Consider the following 27,405-nt stretch of genomic DNA (forward strand, 5'->3'; position numbering starts at 1 on the left):
GTTAGAGGCCATTTATAGTAGCTAATCAAGGACAACTATAATATATCATACAAATACAAATACTGCCTAAACAAATGAAATCTTTGGATGTGCATTGATGATAGCGGCGATAAACAATCTTGATTTCCCCAATATCCCTGCAAAGCATGAAATCCATTTGATCCATGAGCTGGTTTGATATTGATTTCTCCACACAGTCAGGATAGAGTCTTGTCTGATCTCTGCTTGAGAGGTCACTAATTTAATTATAATCCGTCATTCAGTCTCGCCTAGAGCGGTCTTCCAGAGTGCTGACTGAGTACGCTGTGGAGAATCAATTGTCTAATACTTGTCATGATATCTGACAACACATCAGATAAACACAACGTGCTCCTGCTGCAGTCTACTATAACAATCTCACAGTTTCGCCATGTGTTATTTACGCATCTTGTGTTATTTGAGAAATGACTTCTCCACTGATGGCAGTTCTGCTGACAGTTACAGGAAATTTGGCAGCTCTTGTGCTTGTAGTTGAAAGAAGCATGTGTTGTTGTCTGTCTTGATGCAGGTGTGCGTGTTTTTGGGGCTTGTATACCTGGCACACGGCTTATCGTTGCTGCACAGGGCTTAAAGATCTAAGGGTGTGACAGGCACCACCTTGCACCACTTAACCTGCAAAACCCTAAAAGTTAAATTAGGAATTACCTGTAACAATGCATAGATCCTGAAGTGTAGGACAAGAGCAGGGGAGTCCTGACAGGGTGTTCAGGAAGAAGTTATCTCAACAGCCACACTCAGCTATACTTCAGCGACCCTGGAAAGCAGAGGGGAAAGCAGGTGGGAAGCTCGGTGTGGGAGTGAGGAGGAAAAAAACAACAGGACTGAGGCGAGTTCTTTGATAGCTGTATTGTTTCTATCTACCTTGTTCAAAGAGCATCGCTGAAAATGTGCTGTTTGGAGGTTTAGCGCTGCGAGTGAAAAAACTCAGGAACAGCGTGGGGGAGTTCAGCTAGAGTTCTGCTGGGGGAAACCTGCTCTATACTGCAGTTTTCAACACCAGGCAGCGAGGTTCACCTTTTGACAAGTCTGAAACAGCTGCCTGATCTATTTAACGACACAAGCACAAAACCTGCTGGACTCTCGGAAACAGCCTATCTCACAAGATTACAAGTGAAACTGGACGATCTACAACAAGCACATGAACTTAAAGAAGCAGCATTTTTGCCTGCGATGGAGACAGAAACAAACAGGTGGTGTTGCAGCTCTGAAACTGTCTCCACATCTGATTTTACTCTGGATTATAACACTTGAATCGTGAACAAGAAGAGGAGGACACCCAAACAAACTGTGCATCCGTCCCCGGCAGGGATGTGTTGTGAACTCTGAGGAGGAGTACTGTAGTGTGCCACAAGCCTGCGAATGAGGGTGGGGCTCTCTCACTGCCACAGACAAAGACCTTGATACAGAGAGAGTCCTGGTTTGAGAACTGGTGGTCAAGTGGGGCAGTTTTGGACCTGCACAGTCCGGCACCGTGTCAAAAGTCACGATGGGGTGCAACATGTGTGTGGTTCAAAAGCCCGAGGAACAATACAGGGTCATGTTCCAGGTGAGCACTCTGCCTCCTCTCTCTTGTTTTCATTCCTTTTTCTTTTTCTGTCTTCCAGCATCCCTTTGTGTTTCCTTCTTCAAGTTCTCATTGTTATTCTGTCTTAACTTGGCTCTTTCTCGCAGCGACTGCCGGATGAGTGACGATCAAAACAGCTCTGATGAAAATGTCATGTGCTCCCAACTGCAGTGAAAATCAACACAACCTCATCATGTTGACACACTCAATTAAACCAAATCATTCACACGTTAATTTCCTAATAACCTGTTTTGAATCCAAAATGAATCCAGCAACTGGTTATTTGTTGTGATGTTAATGTCAAAGACGGCATCATCAGGCACTTTATGAATGAGTCGAAACTTTAGCACCATGATATCAATTAAATAAGACATGACAATAGCATGATATAATTATTCAGGTAGATTAGGTGAATTAAAATGATGGCTGATGGGTTTAAGAAAAGCTCCACATCATGTGACACATCTCAGGCTTTAGTGTAGATTTTACATATATAAATTAGCTCAGAAAAAGATGTGCAAATCACTTTGAACCTCTTGAGCAGGGCTGTATTGAAATAGTAATTCAGTGATAATAATACTGACAATTATGATAACGATGCTTCACTGTGATTACAATGATTACGATCAGAGAGCAGAGCTTAATTGCGTAAGATAGAGAGACACGCCGGTGTGGAGGAAGTAGAGTGGTGCAGAGCCACGGAGGCAGCAGGATGGATGGGCTGTTAAAGCCGGGCTAAAGTGTTATGGGAGAGAGGGGTTGCCACGGTTACAGCCTCAGCACCACCTGCCAACTGGGACCACAGACTGTATGTGAGTAAGCTCATCTGGCTGTGCGGTGCCTTAGGAGGCTCCTGCCCGGTGACTCGATGATACATGCGGTGACCGAAATAAGTCCCATGCTTACTAAGCATGAAAAATGCTCGGCACTCATGGGTATGTAGTGCAACAAATATAGTATCTGTGGCACCAGGAGCCTCAGCTGGGGCTCAGTGGCATGTTGGCGTCGGGGTGTGGGCCAGTTAACTGGGCTGCATCTGGTGCCAGAGGCGATGCCAAGAGAGAGGGATATATGGAGGTTGGCTGAGTCCAAATTGAGGCAGGATAATGAGTCAAAGGGGGAAATAGAGTCGAGATAGACAAATAAAAGAGGGAGGGAAAGTGTTTCATTTCTGCTGTTTGCCCTTTGAGTAACTGACTTGAGCTCGTCATGGAGCCAGGGTGAATAGAAAGGCTTGAATGACTTCACAAAGCCCCAGGGTGAAGTGCTAGAAACAGAGGAGCGAGGTAGTGTGCGCACTCTCGGATGCGATCATAAAATCAGTGCACCCCATAATCAGTGACCTTATCTAACAGGGGTCAGCAGTAATGACACTGAGCGCATGCAGGTCAACATCTTTGAAAGTGGAAATCTAATAATCCAACCGATCTGGTGATGTGAGGTCAACTGTGCCGGAAGGTTGAGTCCCTAGAAGTCTGTCATCCCAGAAACGCTCCCAGCTCTGTCAGCCTGAGTATCTGCACGTGGTTCCCAGACGGGCGTGGCGATGAGTGGAGCGAACACTGATGGCAGGAGATACGTCGTATGATTTGGTGCATGCAGAGCAGTTGTCATGTTGCATGTGAATCTATTGTGCGAACTGTGGTTGTGTATGTAGAGCAGATATTTTGAGGTGCTGGAGCTGCATATATTGTGGTCTGGTGAGCCTGAAACGACATTGCTGGCAGGGAGCAGGGGAGCATGAGACAGAGGGAACAAACGCAGATGGAGCACTGAATCAGAGCCACAGCCTTTGGCTTTCAGAGGCTGCAATGAGAACAGATTCTGTGAAACCTTGAGGTCTCATATAAGCAGCATGAGCTGGTAGTAAGTAAGTAAAAAATGTCCAAAAAAATACTAAAGCCAGTCGAGGTAATCACAGACTGCATGCTGTTTTTTTCTTTCTCCGTGAAATTTAAACGGAGTTATTACATGTAATGATTACAAACAGCAATTCTTGCTGTGCAGATGGCTGATTAATCCAAAGATCATGCCAAGCAAAAGATGGAGGTATACTGTGTCCAATCATAAAAAAAATCAGCATAAAAGAGGAAACATAATTACACCCCCCACACATTTCATGGCTTTCCCCTTTAGAGGTTTTCAGCTTTGAGCTGTTTTCCTTAACTAACATGTATAATTACACCTTCAAATTAGACGCAGTCTACTGAGTAACTGTCTTTAGACAATAAATTCAGCATTAAACAGCTTACAGCTACATCAGGCTGCAAAACCAGGCTGTTAAATTGGACTATATCAAAACACTTGCTTCTCATGCCAAAGGAATAGAACTCATGCATTATACATCGGGCCTCTGCTAACACATACGCTACATGCTGGTGGTTGGTACACACCCATTGGCATGTTTCTGATCAATTTTGCCTCCTATAGCCCCCAGTGAAAAGGCATATTGTTGTTGAGCTGATGGATTACAGTCTCAGTTGTAGAAATACGTGCACACAAACCGTTTGGAGCGAGATATTGTACTTTACACACATTTTACAGAGTACCTGCCCACATACACACACAGTAAACCTCTGCCGCCCCCCGAGCCCTTCAGCCGCTCCCTTCTTTCTCTCTCCTCCATCAGTGTAAAGCGGGAGGCTGTTTCCATGGCAACCGACGTCATTAAACAAACCTAATGTGCTTTTATTCACAATGACACCAAGAAACATGCTGACAGCCACAAGAGGCAAACTGATGAGAATCAATACATACCAATGACCGGCTGACATTAGCTGCACGGTTGTGTTCACGCCAACATATGTGTGTGTGTGTGTGTGTGTGTGTGTGTGTGTGTGTGTGTGTGTGTGTGTGTGTATGAGTGTGAATGAGATAGACACCCACATGTGAACATATTGTGCATACTGGAGGTGGACAAAATAACAAGAAACACCTGATAATGAAATGTGATGAGAGCAAAGCTATAATGGTTTAGTTTTCAGAGTGGATTTGCTCATTTCAGTTTAGTTTTTATTGTTTCTAAATGTTTAGTCTTATTTGTTTTTTTGTTTTTTTTAATGATATGGGAGGTATTCGTCAGGGGCAGGATTTAAGAAGTTCAAAATAGGTTTTACAATAAAACATACTTTGTCAAGTCAGTTAAATCACAGTCACGCAGATATCCAACTCTCAATAAACATATGCACAAATGCCTCCTCATGTTTGTTGTTTTGATAAATCTGACCAACTATACAAAGACTAAAACTTCACATTTCTTGTATATCCTTTACTTTTATTTTAGTTGTAGTTTTGTAAGTACACAGTATAATTTGTTAGTTTTTTTTTAATCTAAAGTCTAGATTTTGTTTTTTATTTTAGTTAACGAAGACATTTTTTTTGTCAAACTTTTCATACTAGATTTTAGGAAAGTTTAAGGTAATAACATTGAATGTAAGCACCACACACGTGTGCCTCAACATTACTTTCTTATTATAGTTTCTCAAAGGCATTATGCATTGCAGGGTTATTGTGTTATGTTGCGTTACACTGTCAGGTAGTCCTGCTATATTGTCTATCGCTCCAAAATTTACAAGTAATACTGTCACTGCAGTTTTCACTTAAGATATATTTCCAAATACTGATTCCTGTAATTCAATCAGTAACACTTTACTTAAACATTCCTAATGTAGCATCAATAAACAGTCAATACGTATATAATAAGTAATTTGTAAGACGTTATAATGTAGTTATAAGCAGATATTAGGACATTTAAGTGTTTGTTAATGTGCAATATTTTCAACAATTATAACCTCTCCTATGAACACGTTATAAAACATTTGTGTAACATGTCATATTCCCAGTCATTATCTGATTGTACACCAGCATCCTCCGGAGCTTCACAGCAGGAGTTCAAGTTGTTCAATAAACACTTATGTGTTTACAACTACAATATAATGTGTCAGAAACCACGTATTAAATGGAGGCCCAAACCACAGAAATCTTACATTTGCACATTAGTATGTAGCAGATATATGTTGGAACTTTACATTTCTACAATGCTATGATTAACGTGTGGTTAGATTTAGGCGCAAAAACCACTTGGTTATGTTTTGGAAAAGATCATGAGAGGCTTAAAATACCTGGTTATAATGGCACAACCCCGGCTGGAAACGCAATGATGAAAAAAAAGTTTATTTGTACCACTATCCCCATTTTAAACACAGCAATGTGTCACTAAAAAAAACATGACTGGTGGCTAAAAAGCTGCTGGTTTTGTTGTTTGTTGGTCTCAAACATGAGTCTGTAGTAGTCTGCAGGTGTCTCCCCTTGGTATCACATCATCCATCATCCCATCCACCTGCCAATGCTGTCATCAGCTCATATACGTTGTCACTCATCATATAAGATACACACATGTAACATATCCATGGCTGCAGAAACATACATATCAAAGCACAAGATGTGACATGAGTGCTCCATGACTATCTTCTGTTTTACTTAATTAAACAGTAAATCTAATTACATCATCTGGCAGATTGCTCGTTACCTCCTGGCTCATCAGCTCAGGAGTGTGTCAGTTTTCTAAAATGAAGTGCAGGTGTGTGTAATACGTATGCGTCTGTCAGGTTCCTGCTCTTTCCCTCGCAGACATCTCAGGCGTGTGACTGACACAGACACGAGACAAAGAGGATGGAGAGGATGTCACTCTCATCTCTCATTTAACAGGACAGGAGTGACAGAGAAAAAGAAAGGGTGGAGGGCAATATTGTAAGGTCATATAGTCTGTGACATGTCCTCCAGACCTACTCGCTGTTCTTCCACCACCTCCAATAATAAAAAAAAAAACCCTGCCCATAATTCTGCTTTTGTTCTAACTGATGAATGTATTGATAAATTATGTATATTCATGTCCTCCCGCTGAGGCTTGTTAGCTCCATCGCCAACATTTCAAAGAATGCTTTAAATCAATATCTTCTCACTGTTATCAGTTTGTAATAGGCCAACCACTCCCTGCTTGTTCATTTAAATTAGCTCAGTGATATCAAACAACAGGGGTTATAGCCGGGGTAGGTCAGCTCCGTCTCCAGATTAATTGATTTTCTGAGGAGGTGACTGCTGCATCCTTCAAAGCATGAGAGATGAGAAAAATCAATTACTGAACAAGTGGAACTCAATATGTTGAGCGGGGTCATGCAGGAGCTTTTGCATTAACACTGCACATAAATCCAGGTTTGGGAAAAGCTGAGATGCTGAGAGGGAAATCGTCACCATGAGGGCACGTTTCAGATTAAGACTTTAGTTGTTTGTGTGTTTTTCCACACACTGCGTTTGGGATAATGTGTGTCAGTGTGGAGTGAGTCGTCCCCTTCTTGTTTCATCTCAGCCTGTTGTTCAGCACGCGAGATTAATTTGCTCTTTAAAGGGCTTTCAGATAAAAACTAATTATGCATCAACCACTTAGTAATTTCCCATGAGCCTCCATTGTGTTTACATACAAGTAGTGAACTCAGAGCCAGGCGTGCTCGCTATTTACAGTCACCCGGCAATTCCTGGAAAGCTTGTTTTCTACATTTCTCCTGCATCATTACCCCTCCCATCACCTCCCTACCTCCTCACTCCCTGTGCACTCTGTCAGTGTCTCTCTGCCTTTGCTTTCTCTTTCTACACTTTGAACTCTTTGCATCTCTTTCATCTCTACCCACATCACCCCCAACCCCACCCTCAGCTCCACAGCCACCGCTGATACTACCACCACCGCCCGCCCCCTACTGTGAACTATGGAGGCTTTACTATCTCTCTGAATTTCAATTCTATGTTTTTTGCACAGATAAACAGAATTTGGATGTGTGTGTGTGGGGATGGGTGTGTGCACCCGAGGGTTCATTATTTGCATGGCTTGTGTCGCTTATAAACAGCAGATGTATGTAATGACCTACAAACCCAGAGATAATAGAGAACAGAGCATGTTAAGATTATAATGGATTCTCCATCAAGTCAAGTCTAAGACACAACAACCATTACCCTGGATGAAGTCATCTTCAAAGCAATCTCAGCACCTCTCATTGATAATGAATGAGAAATCCCCCGCTCCCCTCTTACCCTCTCTCTGTATTCATACCTGTCACTCATGACCGTGGAGCTGTATCCTAATAGCTTCTCTCTGATCCTGGAGAGCTGGGCCGTGTGGTCACGAGCACAAACAATAGATTCCTCCTGTTGTTTGGAGAGAAACAAGACTGGGTCAAAAACTAGCGTACAACTGGACCGTAAAATAAACCCTAGAGGGCTTTAATTTGAAACAGGAAGTTCCCCAGGTAGCCAAAATGACCTGGCCCAGAATCTGCATGCCAGATGAAATTAGCCGGGCTGAGTCCGGTTGCCCAACATGGCTGAGACTCGGCATGAATGATGCCCCAGAATTGGGCCAAATCACCTGCCCTGATTCCAGCTGCTGACACTGTCATCTCTGGGACATTATCAGAAATGACCTGGCCCAGCATCGGCCCAAACTTAGCTTAGCTGGGCTACATCCGGTTGCCTGACTCGGCATGAATGACAACCCAGAATCAGGCCAAATCAGCTGGCCCGATTCCGGCTGCTGACACTGGGTCACTCAGTCACTAAGTTTACCCCACTGTTTGTGGTCCAGCCCAAAAATCCATGCCAAGCCATGTTAAAACAAAGAACAGTACACTTAGACACACTCACACAGCAGTGGGACCTGCTTTCTCTGAAGCTGTACCCACTGATCATTTAACACAACTTTTGGCCATGATCAGAGCCAAGTTCTGCAGCTAAAATCATTTTTATAATGTCCTCTGGCCTCTGATTATTCGGCCAAACTGATTAACTGGTTGAACTCTAGTTACAGGTTTGTACTGAGGTGGCACCACTTATCACCACTACATCTTATTTCCATTTTCTCCTCATAATGGTGGCAGCACCTGTTAGGAAGTGAATAACATTACTCATAAATTTGAGGTTTGTGTCATACAGACAAAGCTGTTCCTCAGACAAACTGATAAGTCGATCCTTTCTTTCCTCAGTCCAAAACTGCCATTTCGACCATGGCTGGCTAGTTAGCGAGCTAATTCCACCATGCTTATAGAGTGCCCCAAGAATGAGCCCTAAAACCTGGAAATGTTTTTGCATTTTAGCACTCCCGGTTTCCTCGTCTAGAAGTCATTGAGTTTTTTGAATGGGTTTTTTGTTAGATGCCTGAAATAAGGTCTGTTGTTAACACATGCTTAACATACTTTCACATTTTGTTTTACAACATAAAATATGTCAGTTAATACCCTACCCACGAATTTTGAAGCTTTTACATGTCTTCAAAAAAGGCGGTTGCTAACAAGTGGCTAAATGAGACTCGTTATATTTGGGATTTTAGGTCACGCACCCATGGTGTAGTTTGTTTATAGCCTAACGTTAGCTTTTTATTTCTGACAATTGCATTTGAATTTCAAAAATCCAAAAAGTGGTGTTAATTTGTAAAGATTATCTTGATGAACAAAATGTGTAAGTGTCATAAATGTTTGCCAGCTTAGTTTCTGCAATAATCACTGTAATGTTACAGAGTGCCCCAGGGATGACGTTTCCTGACGCAGAAGTTAGCGTTGCCCTAGTTTCCTTGCCAAAAAGCATATGTTTATTTTTTTTTTCCTTTTTTGGATTACTGCAGAAAATACACTCTGTAGCAAACAAGCGTTTATGATACTTTGATACCTAGCTAGCTAGCTAGCTTGCTAATTCCACCATGCTTTTATGCTAACGTTACAGTGGTTACAGAAAATGAGACAAACAAGCTAGCTAGCACCAAAAGCTCTCCAAATTAACGAACGATCCAGTTTGTTATGCCAGAGTGAGTATTTCTGCACACGCCCTCAATTAGTTTTTTAGCTAGCTTGCTAATTTCACCATGCTATCACTGGTTACAGAAAATGAGAAATGCATTAGTACAGGACTTTCATTGCCTATTAATTTCAAAAGAGCTACGGCCAATGTACACACTTTGGTCATCTCTCACTCTGACCATCACCTACTCAGGCCTTTATATTAATAGGACTGGCCTCACATGCTGCAGTCCAACCAAAAAAGATAATGAGGTGAGAGCAGAAATAAAAATGCACGTTGGTGAGCGATGTTAAGGTGCGTTTTTCCTCTAATCTAACATAAAAAACCACAGAGTATTAATTCCTTTATCACCAATAGGCCATGTAGGGAGGAAGCATCTTATTTGTCTCCAAGTGAAGAGGCTCATTAGGAGAGACAGCAAGATTTATGAAGGAACATTAGTGTGAGGAAGGACAAACACACACTAGGAGATGGACCCGGCTGCAATAGATGAAAATAGAGGAGTGGGAGGGTGGGTTGTCATCTCTGGGGAAGGGACAGGGAAGACAGAACTGCTGAGGCAGCATGGCGTAAGAAAACAGGGCAGAGAAGAAGCAGGATATGGGAGAAAGAGAACAGAAAGGAGAATGACTGCAGGCACGGAGACACAATGGCAAAGCAGGAAAGATAGACCAGAGGGGCGGTGGCGGTGGCGGTGTGGCGGCTATGAGAGAGAACCAAAGGGAGCAGGGGCTGAATGTGGCAAGAAAGTTTTTGTGCTTGGCTGCACAGGGGAACATTGATTTGACATGCAATTACTGGAAGGGGACAAGAGAAGAGAGAGGGAGTGGGAGAATGAAGCAGGGCGGTAAAGATGTGGAGAGTCGCAGACAGCCAAGGTCGCTGACTGAGTGCAGCATGAATGACACTTTACAAAGGCTGTCTGGCTCAGTAACCGCCTGCGAACATCATCATGTTGCTGTCTGTCTCCTGTAATGACATCAGGAGGATTTGTCTTTATGAGCTCAATTGAAAATGTGTTAAATGTTTCTATTAAATTTGATCCAACAGTGGACAGCCACGCAGCTCTGTGGGGCTGAGCAGTGCTTTGAGCCAAAGGTATAATGCTTCTAAACATATTACAATTTTGATCTGCTCTCATTACACCTTATGAACGTTTGCAAAAATAAATATTGGCATCAATCATAGACATTATAAAAACAATGGACACAGCCACTGTGACGTCACTCATTGGTTTCTGGGCTTCAGTTTGGCATTTTGCCTGTCGCCATCTTGGATTTTTGGAGCCTGAAGTGACCATTTTTGGACAAGAGGGTGACGCTGTGGAGGAGTGAGAGGTCGTTCTGACTAAGAACCTGAGAACGCAATCATCAGGCAGCCAGTTACTCAAAGCAGTTGTGCCCTAAATTATGCACAACTTGAAGCCTTGATAACATTTAAATAAAAATGCACCCCCCTGTAACACTTTATACTGAGTGTACAAATCAGATACTTAAGTGTTTAACTAAATATGAATGTTTAACTAATGAGTCATGATGATTATATGCATGAATTAATCCAGGTTCACACTTTATAAATCATTAGCTAAGAAATGCTAATTCACAGTTACTCCATGTTGATTTCAAGATCATGATTTGCTCAAGCCCACTCTGAAAGCAAAACAGTAGCTTTAATATAGATCTCCAACAGCTCCATGTTCTCTGCTCTAGTCCATCTATGTCTTGTTCCAGTAGCCCATTTTTCATCAGGTTGCCTTGGTTTTACAACACCTGAAGCGGACCTTGTTGACCCGCGCAATATCCGAAGTGGTATGACTCTTGTATTTGCTAGCAACATTAAGAACCTTGCCTAAGACTGGATATATGTTGCCCCAACCTGACCAGGAAGCGATTCCCTGATCTTCCGCGTCAAAGTTAGTAGTCTTAACCCGTACAGTACACCAAGGGCCGAAACAGGAGCTAGAAAATATGTGTGGAGTAAAGGCAACAGTGGTGCCAGTGGTAATCGGAGCACTCAGGGCTGTGACCCCCAAACTGGGAGAGTGGCTCCAGCAGAAGGTGCAACACCTGAGGTCTCTGTCCAGAAGAGTGCAGTCCTAGGAACAGCTAAGATACTCAATCTCCCAGGCTTCTGAGAGGATGGATGGATGGATAGATAGATAATATAACATAAAAGCATATGCTCCACCAGCTGTAACAGTGACAGTAATGGTGAATTAACATCTAGTTGATGATCTATTGAGTGTGAACTAATCACATGAAGTCATTGTGACTTTATCATTTGTTAATCACGAGCAACAGGAATTCATGATACATCCTGCATTAATTCATACATAAGTTAATCATTAGTCATGCTATGGTTAAACACTGCTTAGTAAGTATTTGATGTGTACCCTTATCATAAAGGGTTATCCACCTCCTGTACAGTTGTCATGCACACAAAATTAAACTGTAGAGTCCAGGTCTGCTTTTTGTACCAGGCTGTAAATATGTTTATTTCTGCTGTAAAGTTGAGCATTTTAACATAAGGGTCTGTGGGGATTGGTTTACTTTTGGAGTCAGCCTCAAGTGGCCATTAGAGGAACTGCAGTTTTTGGCACTTAAGCGTTTGCTTCATTTTCAGCCTCACCCTCAAGTTGTCTCTTGGTGCCAATTCACGTAATTCATGTTGAGACATTTCACTGGATAAGTTTAGATTGTGACCTGCTGCTGGCGCTACAGGAAGGTCAAGGGATCCCCACAGTTGTTAGGATTCATCCTCTGGGAACCATGAATGTCTACACCAAATTTAATAGCAAACTATCCAATAGTTGAGATATTTGAGTCTGGATTAAAACGGTTAATGGACAGAGCTACACCGCTAACGTATCTTAAAACAGGTATAAATACTGAATGAATCTGTCTCCTAAAGGTTTGTGTAAAGTCCTGCTTGATTTGACCAGCAATGTTTTGGTTCAGTGACCCTGAAGTCAAATCCCTGTTTTGATTCCTCCTGCAGATTTATTTTCAATAACCTTTCATTATTAATGGCCCTTTCCCTCCTTCTTGCTGTGTGAACCAGCCGCGGTGGGAGAGAGAGAAGGTGTTTCATACACCACATGATTTGACTCTCAACAACACCAGAGTGTCAGGACTCATATTCTGATGCTACTGTATATGGGAAAACTGTGTGAATGAACTAACAAAGCCCACAAGCAGACAGAGAGAGCTGTGTAAAGAAGAGGAAATATCAAACACACTGTATGTGCCAGCTTTAAGTGTTTCATTTCTGCGATTTAAAATGTCTGACAGCGTGACGCTCCGGCACAAATTACATTAGAATATTTTTTCAGTGAAGCTCTTCTTGCTCAAAACAGAGGGGGGAAATCAAACAGTTTCTCCAGAATATAAATATGTTTTGTTGTTTAAATATATTTGCAGAGAGGAACCAGCTCTGATTCAGACAAAAGAAAGATAACAGTGTTTTGTAGAAGAGGAGGAACAGAGTGTACAAAACTAATGTACTAAGGGAAACACATTTTTATCTCTGTTACTGTTAAATATGTTTTTTAACCTCTGGTCCTTTATAAAAAAAGTTTTCACGAAGACCTTGCCATTTTCCAACTGTTCACAGTTGTAATTACTTTCTAACTGCACCATTTCCTTGCTCTCTTTCCCTCTCTCCACAGAAGGGTCACATAAACAACATGTTGTGCTCTTTTGACGCCGCCGGTCGATTAAAGGTCTCTGTATAAAGCTCTCTGCTCTGCTGCTTGGTGTGATGTGGTGTCGAAACCTTTTAGATATAAACCTGTTTTTTTTTTTTGGTCTTTGTGTGCCTGAAGAAACATTATCAGCCGTGTGACAGTTTAAATTCACTTACATGTCGGCTGGAGTGTATCTTTCTAGTTTTTCTATTAACAAACATGACCTCAGTTCTTCTTTCTGTAGGTGTGTGTAGCTGTAGTTCCCCCTCCTGTTCTCTGTGTTTTCTTGAGGCAGTTTTACTTTGAACTAACCTTGCCTGTTCAATACAACTCCTGATGTGGGTCTGTCCATCCTCCTGTCTTCCTCTGTTCCTGCAGTGGTAGAAATATATGTTTTATTTAAGTAAAAGTTGAAATACAGCAGTGTAAAAACACTTGTTTCAAGTAAAAGTTCTGCCCTTGCCTAAAGGCTCTGCACACCAATAATCCACCCACACAGGTGATTTCACTTGCCTAATTAGGGCTTCACTTGCTTGACATTTTCCTCAAATGGCTGAATCCCCACTCACAGACTGTGAGGGAGCGTTCTCAGGGAGTCTGCGGGTGCTGAGGGCTGTCCAAATCCACATTCATCCAGTCACCAAGGGGCATCAAGCGGACTTTCGGCAGACTTCCAGACAATCCGCTTTGGGTGCAGACCAGGCCCCTAGAAAGTGTGCCGCTCTTTGAAGCCAATTTTCATAGAGGCCAAAGGGTGGAAGTACATCCGTCACCTGATGCCCGGTGGCCAAAAAGACTTTTCTCCATAGACTTACATTGTAAAAGAGACGTCTGTACATCAGTGTGTACAATTATTGAGCATCACAACTTCACAAAATGACTTTCACTATCAGAATTTGATCCACACAGCCAGATAACATTTAGAAAGTCTTTCGGAGCCGCATAGTTAAATTATTCATTCTGAAATAATCAAATTAATTTCCCTTCCCTCTATAGCCTATACTTCATACTATACTACATATCTCTGTATCATGATGTGGTTGAATATTATTTCTGGCCTATGCAACTGAAGTAGCATTTTAATTGGCAATTTAATCCTTTTTTTCGTCAGTTGTACAAACCACAGCGTCACGCTTGATTTAAATTAATTGTGGGTTATTGAATTAGTGAAGTCTGCAGAAGTCTATAGAAAGTCCGCTTGAGGCCTCTTGTGGACTGGATGTATTGTAGCTTTGGACAGCCCTCAGCACTCCCAGACTTCCCGGGAACACGCCCGCAAAGTCCGCGAGTCTGCAAGTGCGGTGAAGTCCAGACATTTGGATTCAGCCTTAGATTCAGCCACAGAGCACTTGGTGACTTGTAATTTGCCAGCAAAGCTCTGACACAGACCTGAGCAGAGGTTTAATCAGCCAGAGTGATAAAAAACGTCTGTGTGGGTTTGCAGAGCCTTTAATTTGCAAAGTAACTTTAGCTGACAGATAAATGCAGTGGAGCTAAAAAAAGCACAATACCTTCCGCTGAAATGTAGTGGAGCTGAAGTATAAAGTAGCATAAATGGAGCCACCAAAGTAAAACACAAGTACGTCAGAATTGTACTTAAGTATAGTACTTAAGTAGAAGTACTTTTTCCACCACTGCCATCCTGTTATTCATGCCAGTGTCTATCTGGTTAATTACACAACAGAGATTGCTGCCCACTTTCCAAACCTTTGTCTGTTTGTTGTGTATTTTGCATTTCTCTGTGTCAGAGAAAGCAAAACTAGATTTAGATAAACCCTCCTCTAACACCTGGTTTCTTTATCCCTGCACTAATTCTCCTTTAACTCAGTTTGTCCCTCCTCTCTTTTCCTCTTCTTCTCCTCTTCCTGCTCCACCACCATTTGATCCCGACACACTGTGTTTTCCAGGTGAATGGAAAGGAGCTATCCCGCCTTTCTGGGGATCCCACCCTGGACATACGGGACCCCGTGCTGTCTAACATACTGCGGCGTGGGGCCCGCAGACGTGCAGGTCTGGCGGGAGCCCCTGGAGGGTTAGTGCCAGTGACCATGGGCATGGCCGACTGTGTAGACAGCTGCACCCAGACGGACATCAGCTTCCAGCATATGTTGACTCTCGGCAAGAGCAGCCAGCATCCCTGCGGAGCTCCACCCCCACCCGACCCTCCGCCGTCCCCTCCACTACCGCCGTTACTGGAGCCGTATCTATTCAACGAACTGTGAGTGGGAGTCGTATAATAGGCCTCTGCAGCACGTCCAACTGTCAGACCAGAGCTCATCTGCCGTCTTGGTTCTAGTCCATGTCATTCTGTTCACACATTCGAATTCCTGAAATATTCTGATTCTTGTCATTCTCAGCTTTATAGAGCCCGTATACTACGACCCCACTGATTACTTCGATATCACTCAGCATGAAGTGGACCGGCAGGATGAGCTGGAATATGAGGTGAGAGCCCTTTAGCTACTTAAAGGAGCAGTGTGAAAGATTTAGGGGGATTTAGTGGCATCTAGTGGTGAGGACCACAGATTGCAACTAGCTGAAACTTCTCCTGGTTAGAATTCCTTCAATGATCATTGTTCAGGAGGTTTTTAACCGGAGACGAATTATCTGCAGAGGTCTCTTCCTCTGCAAAACAAACAGACCCTGTGATTTCAACGGGTAAAACACTGAATAAAGCAGTTTCGCGTTAAAAACATCAGTTTTATTTAAACGTTTGGGCTGATGCCAAAATGTGAAATCTGTTCTGGGCTACTGTAGAAACATTCTGGTGCAGCATGGCGAATATAAACAGCTCATTCTAAAGTAACAAAAACACAACAATCCTTATTTTCAGGTGATTATACACTAAAGAAAACAAACGTATTATATAATATTCCATTTCTGCCAGTATACCCCCCTAAATCCTACACACTGGACCTTTAAACTCGTGCTGAATGCTGCTCCACTGCTCTCTGTCTGACATCCTCAAACTTTTCTCTAACTGCTTCAGGAGGTGGAGTTGTATAAGTCTCGTCAGCAGGATAAACTCGGGCTGACAGTGTGTTACAGAACCGACGATGAGGAGGACCTGGGGATATATGTAGGAGAGGTTAGTGCTATAAAATCCGATATTTAATAAATCTTTCACATTTCTTTACACACCTAAATAAATCATTTTTTTCCCTATAGGTGAACCCAAACAGTATCGCAGCAATAGATGGACGTATCCGCAAGGGAGACAGAATACTACAGGTACAGGTTTCCTAAATACTTTAATGGGGCTAGATTCCTTTAGGGACTGTACTTTATTTATCAGAGAAGGAGTCTGTTTTTTTTGTTGTTGTTTTTTATCTTGACCCTTCACGGAGCTGCAAATATTTCTCCTTGAGCCTCCCTCATTTACTGGGGGAAAATGCACGAACTTCCCTCCACCATGAATATATATTCACAGGAAATGTAGGTATGGAGCCAATGCAACAAGCAAACAACATGGAGGGAGTTACCACCAAAACAAACAGCTAATTTCTTAAAGATTCTGTGTGTAACTTTCAGAAAATCTTATTGTTAGTGACACTTCTTTGAGGTTGTTAACTCAACTGAAGTCAGCATCCCGTTGCTTGCGCTCTGGTGCTTGCATTCTGTAGTTGTGAGCGAGTACCAGGGCATTGGTCAAATGGTAAATGGTAAATTGACTGCCTTGTATAGAGCCTTTCTAGTCTTACGACCATTCAAAGAGTCACATTAAACACACATTCATACACTGGTGGCTGAGGCTACCGTACAAGGTGCCACCTGCTACTCAGACACACACACACACTGATGGAGCAGCCATCAGGAGCAGTTTGGGTTTCAGTATCTTGCTCAAGGATACTTCGACATAAGGACCGGAGGAGCCGAGGATCAAAAACCCCCTCTACCTCTGAGCTACAGTAGTCACCCCAAAACCTGTCAGAACAGTGACAAACATGAGACTGAGCTTGATTATACAGTGTCATGTTGATTGAATGCTTCAAAATAAATTACAGTCATATTTAGAAAAACGTTACTATCTGCTTTCATTGACCCTGATGATACTTACTAGTTTGCCGTTTGCAGCTGACACTGTTCGTGATTTTCTTTAACTATGATAAATGGTGTGTGATAAATCTGCCCTTCAAACCTACCTGCAGGCTTTTGGTTTAAAAAAAAATACAAAATACATCCACGTAAAGTTGAAGGCAAATTTAAAAACCCTTATTTCCCTCTCCAGTGTTTAAGAAAACATTTAAAGTGCCTCCTCCATTTTGCACCACCCTCTCCCCTCTCATAACTAACTAACAGTCCCTTATATGATGCTATCAATACCACAGGGTTGTATAACTCCTCACAGCAACAGTTTTTTTTTACTTTTATTAGTTATGTAATGCATGAAGCTGAAGTCTTAGATAACCCCTGGTCCAGAATAGAGCTGGAGTCAAGTCCATTTTAATCCAGCCTTACTCACATATTAAAGAAAATTGCTCATAGTGCAGCGTTTCTTCTGAATTCTTTCATAAGAGGTTGAATGTCATTACTCGTGCTATTAAGTTAAAGAGAGATTTTTTTTTTTTCCCTAACCATTTTCTGGCTCGAGAAATTTAATTGAATCTTGGTGTAAAGGGTCTTTCGTTATCAGCTCAATATTATTCTCCTCTTTCCCTCTCAGATAAATGGAGTGGACATCCAGGACAGAGAGGAGGCAGTAGCTATTCTCACCAGAGAGGACAGCACTAATGTCTCCCTGCTCCTTGCACGACCCGAGATAGAGGTGAGGAAATTGGATATGCAGTCTTGGGGGAGCACGCTGCAAGGCTCAGTCTGAATACTGGCCTTAAAAAAATGCATTCTTCTCTCTTTATCGCCCTCAAATTAGTTTACATGATTGTGTATAAGAAGGTGTTGCTCTAAGATTCAGAACAGAAAGAGAAGAAACTGGGGACACGAGAAAGAGCATGGTGCTCTGCTTTGTAGCCTGCAAGCTGCACGGAAGCAGAAAAGCAAAGAGGTGCAAAAACATGATGAGGACACAGATAGTGTGAAGAGAGAGGCAAAGACAAATAGTGCTTGTGCTCACAGTGCAAATGTGGCACCTCTTTGTTTCCCTCAAGGTCACTCTTGTAGCAGATATGGGGACATTGCAAAGCACACTGGATGCCCCTCAATAACACACCTCTGCCAAATGACTTGTAAACACACAACTTGACACATGTCGACACAGCCAAATGGATTTTCTCTGCATACGGCTGTAAAAAAGAAAAACGAGCCGCAGCTGGAGGCAGTATATGTGAGAAGACAAAAATCTGTATGCCGGCTGCATTTGTACAGAAGGAGCTAAAGGGCAGATTTAAAAGGCGCTCATTAAAATGGTCAAAGTCAAACACACACGCACACATAAATAGCCTCTCCTATGTTTAAATGTGTCCTTGTACAGAGAGAGATGAACACAAGTACTACCTGTGAAAGGCTGACAAGATTTATATTGCTAAGGCATGGTCCCACATTAACATTCAAGTGAGCGAGGGGAGGACGGAGAATCATCAGAGGGAAATGCAAAAGCAGAGATTAAAGCTTGATCTGTTGTCTTGAGGGAGGAAGAGAGGGAACTGAAGGGGCTGTCAGAGAATAAGAATGAAGATAATCAATACTTTGTCTGTAGTCTGCACGCAACTCACATTCAAATTAAACCAATTAGCTAAGATCAACTGCGCTCTGAGGACTGAATTGTTTACTTATTCAAGCTCAGACATTTGCATTATATTTGATCAGCTTTTGAGGGGATGTCAAGCAAAGTAAACAGATCAAAAACAACGTTATGAAATATTTAAGTGTTATTCATCTCTAACGATCGGATCATTCTGGATGGACACTTCATCCTCTAGTACTGAATACTTTCCTATCAGGTAGCTCATATTTAGCTGCAGTCTAAACGTGAGGTACGACTGTTTGCTTTTCTCTGTAGACACATAACTCAATGGAAATCAAATGCAACAGCAGGGTAGAGAAAAAATGTTAAAATCTCACAAGGCACTGGCTCCATCTAGTGTCAGAAAAGTGAACTACTCTTAAATCAGTTCAGAGAGGTGCTGCACTCAACATTAAAGGAACACTTCACCCCCCCAAATGACCATTTCTATATAAATTACTTGACCTGTGTTATGCTGAATTTGTGTGAAGAAATCTTTGTTTATAACACATGCCTCCACGGTGAATGAAGAATCCAAAAACAGAGAAAATTCTTGATGAATTGAAGTCATAAGGGGCCGTGTTAAACAACACCAAAACTATATCAAACAACTCACAAACTCTCATACAACTCATGCAGTATAATCCAAGTGAGGGTGATTTTCATCCTACAGATGTACAACAATATTCTAATGTGTACTTTTCCTTTTTCTTTTGTTTGTCTCTTCGACAATCAACTTTACACCTCCAACTCAATGCCATCAACTAAATTCAACAACTTGCACCCTGATACACCTTCACCTGTCAGAATGACAACCAGTTGGACCCAGATGAGCTGGACCTGGAGCCACTGGACAACGCTGTTCACCTGCCCTGCAGCCACAGACTGAAGAACAGCACCTCTGTCTCGGGTGCTGGACCGGGCGACCTTGCTGATGGGGGTGTACTTGGTAGCCATGGTCACTCAATAAACAGGGATTCACCTGATTTGCTCCAGACTGTGCTGAGCAACAGCCAGGAGCTGGACAGTGGGGTGGGCCGTACAGATGAAAGCACACGCTATGAGGAGTCTTCAGAACACGACCTTCTGGGAGATGACCACACTAGTGCCTCCAATACGAATGCCACCAATACACCTGGCAGCATGCGCAAGTTTTTGTCCGGTCGAGGGGACACTCCACCCTTGCTGCACTCCCAGGACCTCCAGTTCAGCACTGACTCTCTCTTAGGACTGGACTGTGTTAACGGGGGAGGGCTGGAACACATGGAACGATTGGAGAGGACCTACATGGCAGATCCAATGAGGATGATGATGCCTGGGCTGACTGAGGAAGAGTGTGAGAGGTACAAAGAGCTCCTGGAAATCAAGTGTTACTATGAGAAGAACAGTAATGCTCTGATGCTCCTGGGAGGTCAGGGGCCGGCACCAGAGGAAGGTGGTGTCTCACTGGATGTGAACAGGAATGAAAGCCTAACGCAGCATGAGATGGCCCTCCTGGAGGAAGAACTACGCCACTTGGAGTTCAAGTGTCGTAACATCTTGAGGGCACAGAAGATGCAGCAGCTGAGGGAGCGTTGTCTGAAGGCTTGGCCTCTTGAGGACAAGAATGGAGCAAGTGCAGGGGCTGGAGCAGGACGCTTGGACATTACTGGTACTCTGGTCAGCGAGGAGACCTGTCACCACGCTCTGTCAGACATCAATGAGCTCCCAGAGAGGGAGCGCTCTGATAAGGATAGTACGAGTGCATACAACACTGGAGGGGAAAGTTGCAGGAGCACCCCTCTGGTCAATGAACAGTATCCATCACCCTCTACACAGAGCCTGGAGGGAGGAGAGCCTCTTCTCCAAGCTGGTACACAGTTTCCAACCTCCACTAGGCAGAGAGGTAGCCGGGCTGAAAGAGGGGACAGGACACAAGTAAACCTCAACCAACCCTACTCTCCCCACTCTAACAGAAGACGAGCTGAAGCTAAGACTTCCAGTCCTGGAGCGAAGGTTAGGTCTCTGCCTCGGGATAGAGGGACCAGGCGAGGCTCAGATGGAGAGGTGAGACGTAACCCCAAAGCTAATGGGACAGCTGAGAGGGCTGGTGGATACAGTGCAGAGAACAGTCCTTACCTGTCCCGCCGTCACACTGACACAAAGCCGCCCCAGCACTACCTGAGCTGCATGCAGCTGAGGTCTCCTTCCACCTCTGAGCGCCTTAATGGTCTCAGAGATACTCCCAGAGAGGGCAGCATGGAGACTTGGGGCGACGCCAGCCCAATGAGCTTGGGAAGCACATGTAAAGACATTGTCCAGGACCCAAGTGCTGTACCCCTGTCCCCTCCACTGTTGCCTGCATCTCCTCGTATGGAGTGGAAGGTGAAGATCCGCAGTGATGGCTCTCGCTATGTGGCCAAACGCCCAGTGAGGGATCGCCTCCTGAAGGCACGCGCCATGAAGATCAGAGAGGAGCGCAGCGGCATGACCACGGATGACGATGCTGTGAGTGAGATGAAGATGGGTCGTTACTGGAGCAAAGAGGAGCGCAAGCAGCAGCTGCTGAAGGCCCGAGAGCAGCGGCGCCGCAGGGAGTTCATGATGCAGAGCCGCCTCGACTGTTTGAGAGAGCGTGACAGGGACCAGGGCGGCAGCGGGGGAGGTCAGCAGGGGTCGACACAGCAGCAGGAACCCACATCCATCCTGGAGCTGTGCCACCGCAGGAGCATGAAGAAGCGGAGTCGCAGAATCCTGGACAACTGGATCACGATACAAGAGCTACTTGCCCATGGGACCAGGTCTGCTGATGGGAAGAAAGTCTACAACCCCCTGCTCTCTGTCACCACAGTCTGAGATCACATCAGAGGCAGATAGGGAGGGAGGGATAAAAAAAAGTGCCAAAGTGTTTTGATAGGACGAACAGAAGTTGCTTCACACCTTGGCACAAATATCTGTCTGCAGGGATGCAGCAGCACTCTGAAACACAAAGTCTGTGGGAGTAATATTAAGTAGCATACCTTAAATGCAGTGGTGTAGTGGTGGTTGATGAGGTGGGTGTACTACTAAGTAGACAGGTTGGTTACCAAGGAGGAAGTGGGTATACTCTTCTATGTACTCCAAAGGCTTTTTGGGTGTTAAGTGGATATACTGTTATCTGCCAGAAAAAGAGGTTGGTATACCCCATGAGCCTGTGATACCCTCCACTACACCACTGCTTAAATGCCCCAACCTAAAATGTTCAGATTGGAGGAAAGCTCATGACTGAAACTGACAGGGTTTGTGTGTCTGTTAACATTATGTATCGTCCCAAACAGGAAGACAGTAGCCTACACACTTTCACAATACTGTTGTATTGAAGCTGGATTTTGCATTCAGCCTTCCATTATCACAAATGCAGATTTACAGCAGTCATAAACTTCACAATAAACAATACACTTAACCCCACTTCCAATACATCTGGTTAAATGGACCGAAACCAGCCAGGAAAAACGCTTTCAAGCCATTTTCATTATGCTTTACCTCTCACATGTGTAGAGCGTGATCCATTGTATCCTGCACAGAAGTCTGTACTAGCTTGTCAGATTTAATTTTGGACATCACTGTCAATGCACAAGGCGAAAAAGAAGGGTGGACAAGTGGACAGTCTAAAGGCCCAGACACACCAAACTGACATAAGGTTGACTGTTGCATTGCCTCACATCGTCTGTGTCTCAGCCAAAAAGATGCACTTGAGCAAACCGCAAATACTACAGTCAATGGCCAACTAGCACATACGTATGCAGGTGGCGGTAGTCTGTATCAGGTCCACTGGAAGTGCACCGGGCTTTGAAGCCAATTTTGTAGCGGCCAAACTGTTGACTTACAACATCCAAGTCCCTCACGATTCAGTTGGGGCCAAAAATACTTTTTCCCATAGACTTACATTCTGAAAGAAAGGTTGTAAACCAGTGTATGACTTTTTTTTTGAGCGGCAAAACCTTTGCGAAATGACTTGTTTCACTATCAGAATTTGATCCATTCGGTCTGATAACATTTGTAAAGTCTAGAAGAGCTGCACGATTAAATCATTTTATCCCCATTCAAGTTCACGGAGAGCTAAACCATAAGTAGCTTGGCCAGTGGAAGTCTCTAGTGCGCTTGCTGTGTGGGCTCAATGATACAAGTATGAATGGCTGCGGCTGAAGCAGCTACGTGACCCACCGACAAGCTACATGACTCGCCCACCATACTTACGTTCAGCCCCCTTTGCTCCTTAGTCCGGAAGTGGAACTCCCCAAGACAATGCTAAATAAACATTTAGCAAGCTATGAAGTTTTAGGTTAAAAGAGAGGCGATTAAGGTTAAGATTAGGGTTAGGTTAAGGGTTACATGTCATTACTTATAAGGTGAATCATGGCCCCTTCATATAATGAACATAGTAAATTAATAAAGTAGATTACTGCTATGTTCAGCCTATTAATTCACTACAATGTTGCGTTGTAGCAAGGTTCAAACAACCGTCTTGTTAGAGGGTTTGCCTCGCACTGGTGGTGGGCACAGTTTGTAGGGGCCTGTCGTGTAGGCTACAAACAGAATGTAGCTGGGGCTTTACATGTCTCCGAAGATGCAAAAGCAGTGCCGATCATTCGGGTAATTTTATATGCAGCAGTTGAACATTTTTAGCTTCACAAGCCACTGAGCAGCTTTCTTAGGAATGAACAGGTTCTCACCTCCAACGCTGTGTCCGGTTCTCTTTATAAATCCCTGGTCTATAATTGTCATTAAAAAAAGGAAACTGGGAGACCGAACAATAACACAAACACTTACGAACTATATCTGCGAAAGAGCTCAGTGGCTAAAAACATAATCTTACCTAATATAGCAAGTTTGTTTTGATCTTTGTTTTCTTTCCTCATTCCTGTTTCTTCTCTTGTGCACTGAGCTTCTCTCACCTACTGGCTCTGCCACCAATTCAACATGCTGAATCAGCCAAAAAGCCGTCGACAAGGGCTGAACAGATCCAGCGGTGCAGGACACACTACAAAATCTATGGCGACAGATGCTCACTGATGGCCGTCGACTGACAGTCGGCCTGGTGCGTCAGGGCCTTTACAGACAGGAAGATTACATATTCAGAGGGAGTCCATTTAAAAATACATCCCCACTCCAGATCTGTCTTCTTACATAAAGGAGAGATGGCACCACCTGCTGTTTCTCCATTAGAGGAGTGGTGCATGCTGGTAATCTTTGCAGGCCTCTACATTTTCATGGAGGACAGAAAAGAGAAAATCAAAAGTGGGGCTCAGAACCATGCAGCTGTGAAAACATTAAGAGAAAAAGCCACTTCTGTGCCATGAAGCTGTATATTTAATGTCCATGAGGACTTCTGTTCAAGCACATTTTCAGAATAACATTGTGTGCCAGTTAATGTAGTTACTTTTTTTTATTCTTGTAGTGTTAACGTACAAATGCTCCTTTGTTCTGATACAGGAGATGCAACATCAGACCAGACGCTTTTTGATAACAAGGAGCTGAGCGGTGCCTTCTTTTCAGGCAGACTTTGACTGTATAGCACAATTTTCAAAGTGGTACAAAAAGGCTTAAACGCTGTAGCAGAGAAGGTAAACACTGAAGCACAGAGTAACTGACAGGTTTTGTTTTTTAAAGAGAAGCACATCATGTCGAACAAAGCACAGAAAACATTTAATGTTTCATTCAAAGAGGCACATTTGCCATTTAAGTGAATAAAGTATCATTTTCCTCATTTGCTGTTTCACAAATGCAAAATGCTTTTTCCAGACCAATAAGTTTTGGTCTGTATGCAATATAATTAATTCAGTACTGACTGTGAACAAGGCTATTTCATTGCAATTAAAGACTATTCTTAGCTACAAAAAACACTCTGTTAATTGGGTCTGCAGCTACATTCACAGCAGATTTTTCTACATGTTTCCTATCAGATGTGTCATTCCCAAACTTCACTTTTAATTATGTGCTCTCAGAACTAGCCTCTGGATAATTACCCAGCGGAAGTACCTATAATGACAATAACAGCCAAGAGGGGGGTGTTTATAAAACCCTGTGAACAAAAGCTGATTTTTCATTTGGCTTAAATGCATGTTTGATATTGAGGCAGATTGTTTTTTTTTCATGTGTGAAAAGCCTTTAACATACTGTAACTGTGGATGTGTCTTTCTATGAACTTGCTTCAAACTCTAGCATAGTTAAAGGAAACATGGTGTACTTGTTCAATATTGTGATGTCCGTTCTGTGTCTGCCATTTTACAGTGAAAGCTTTTCTAAATAAACGCTGTGATCATGAAACTAATTTTGGTAGTATGTTACTGCTGCTGATTTTTATTATCCATTATTGATCTCAGGACTAATGCCAGGGTTCCCACCAGTGGCGTAAGGTAGTTACAATGGGCCCCAGGGCACGCTATTGAAACACGCAGAGGCAGAAGGATAATACATACATGCAAATAATGCATAAATGAATATGAACATAACTGTCAAGTTAAACTAAATACGAGTCTCTGAAATGAATAAATTGCCAACATAAAACATATATTCTAAAATAAGCTTAACAGTTAACAGAAAAGCTAATGCTCGATCTCGCCAGGCTTATGGGGGATTTATACTTGTGTGGCAGAGCCTACGCCATAGCCTACGCATGTGGCCTACGCTGTTGTGAGCTTATATAGCTAATAGTGTGGTCGAGTGTCTGTGTCACTCTGCAGTTACACCTCCAAAACACTAGTTGGTGGCGGAAGTTTCTGTGAAGTGCTGTTAAGTTTAGTTGATTCAAAACACACTTTAAACACATATTAAACATGGCTTAATAGAGAATTTCAAACACAAGTACACAAATCAGTTTCACTATAACTCGCAGCATTCACAGACAAACACTTGTCTTTATCTGGACACATTTTCCCCACAAATACAACATGCTAATGTTTTTAGCACAAGTCTATGGCATTTTACATTGTATGAATTAGCCTAGTAGCAAGCGGACCTCCCTCGACTCATATGAAGCCAGGGACAACAGCAACATTTAACAAAGGTAACGTTACAAGATTTGGCTCCGTTTCAACTCACAAGATTCACTGACAAAACAACTGTCTTATACTAAACACGTTTTCCAAACAAATACAACATGCTAACGTTATTAGCACAAGCCTATGGCATTTTACAATGTATAAATTAGCCTAGCGAATAGCAGAGATTTCTTCTGCTCATATAAAGCCAGGATAAATCACACACAAGACTTAAAATGCTATTTTTTTGGACGACTTATTATCTACATAATTTATTGTTTCTTATCTGTGAAATTAATGTAAATGAAAGTTTCCACTGAGGGAAATGGTTTCAGCTTACAGAAATAAACAGGCCTGCAGAGCCTACGCCGTCGGTAGCCGTCGGTTTGACGCAGAAGTATAATCCGCTACTCATTTAAGCAGCTAGCCACACTTGTAGCCTCACCACAATAACATCTCAAATAGTAAAAAACACATTTAATTTATACTCCAAACTGTGGCGGACTGTAGCCTGAAGTGTTAATAAACATTAAGTGATATAATGCAATGTAACGCTGTTACAATGCTTACCTGTAGGACAAGAGAAATGTTACTTTGAAAATCACATGTTCTAAAACCAGAGCAAATCTCAACATTTACGGCGTCCTGCCAGGGACAAACAGTGTGAACTGCCACATTTGCTGCGAAATAGACAGCACAACAGCACCTCCTACCGGCTTCAACAGGTAGCTGCTTTACACTATTATGACGGGCCCTAAAGGCCTCAGCACACTGTGATCGTTTTTTTTTTGTCCAAAATTGTCATACGTCTAAAAATAAATACGACCTCACGTTGTGTCAATCAAGTTTGCACACGAAACTGGTCACTCAGTGTGGCACATTTTAAATTAGTAATAAAAGTAACATATTTTGCTTAATGTTAGACATTTGGCGATTTTTATTGACATATTTTAAAGAATAACCAAAACCATGTGTAAATAAAAAATTTCCCATTCTGGAAATTTTCCAAACAATTTCCAGGCATGCATAACAGTTTTTCTAATTTCATAACCTTCCCAGGAATTAATTGACTTTTGAAACCCTGTGAAGCACTGGTTCCCAACCTGGGGGTCCCGGCCTCCTCTATGGGTCACCAAAGCTTCTTGGGGGCTTGCAAGGCTTCAAAAAAAATCGACGTAAATAATTTTGTCTACTCATCTACGTATCTGCATTTTGTTAATTTCTGTGAAGAAAACTAAATGAATGCTTTTTAAAAAAAAGTTTAGGTTATTGTTCAAGTTACACACTTCTCACAGAATCTTACAGGATAATCTCAGTAAGTCTTAAGTCTGAGGAAGAGCCATGGGCTTGAAACATCTCTCTGCATTAAAATCCTTCTGCTGCTCGGTGTGCAGACTTATTTGTTTTCTACTTTGCCAGACGTATCTTCGGTCCAGCACCCACTCCATTAGACGCTGGGATGTGCGTGTCTTTTGTGCTGTTTTTGAAGACCTGAACACAAACTTTATTCACAGAGCCTTCACTCTCTGCTAAACAGCCTCATTCTGCATTAAAAAAGTACTTGGTATTATTAACAAAATGTGCGACTTCCTCATGGGTTGTT

At 42.8% G+C, this 27,405-nt stretch overlaps 1 protein-coding gene across 2 annotated transcripts; it reads left to right on the top strand.

Moving 5' to 3' along the window:
• Nucleotides 1-739: 739 nt before the first annotated feature.
• On the top strand, nucleotides 740-25,082 carry LOC126403473 (PDZ domain-containing protein 4-like). Of its 2 annotated transcripts, XM_050066158.1 has the most exons (8): nucleotides 740-1,585; nucleotides 13,107-13,160; nucleotides 15,032-15,342; nucleotides 15,482-15,569; nucleotides 16,114-16,212; nucleotides 16,293-16,355; nucleotides 17,788-17,889; nucleotides 19,612-25,082. In XM_050066158.1, the coding sequence occupies exons 1-8, from the start codon at nucleotides 1,526-1,528 to the stop codon at nucleotides 21,637-21,639; spliced, it is 2,805 nt and encodes a 934-aa protein (XP_049922115.1). In that variant the 5' UTR covers nucleotides 740-1,525; the 3' UTR covers nucleotides 21,640-25,082. The 2 variants fall into 2 exon arrangements, with proteins under 2 accessions (XP_049922115.1, XP_049922116.1); XM_050066159.1 differs by lacking the exon at nucleotides 13,107-13,160.
• The last annotated feature ends 2,323 nt before the right edge of the window (nucleotides 25,083-27,405 follow it).

This window comes from Epinephelus moara, chromosome 16 (genome assembly GCF_006386435.1).
Source record: "Epinephelus moara isolate mb chromosome 16, YSFRI_EMoa_1.0, whole genome shotgun sequence".
NCBI lineage: Eukaryota > Metazoa > Chordata > Actinopteri > Perciformes > Serranidae > Epinephelus > Epinephelus moara.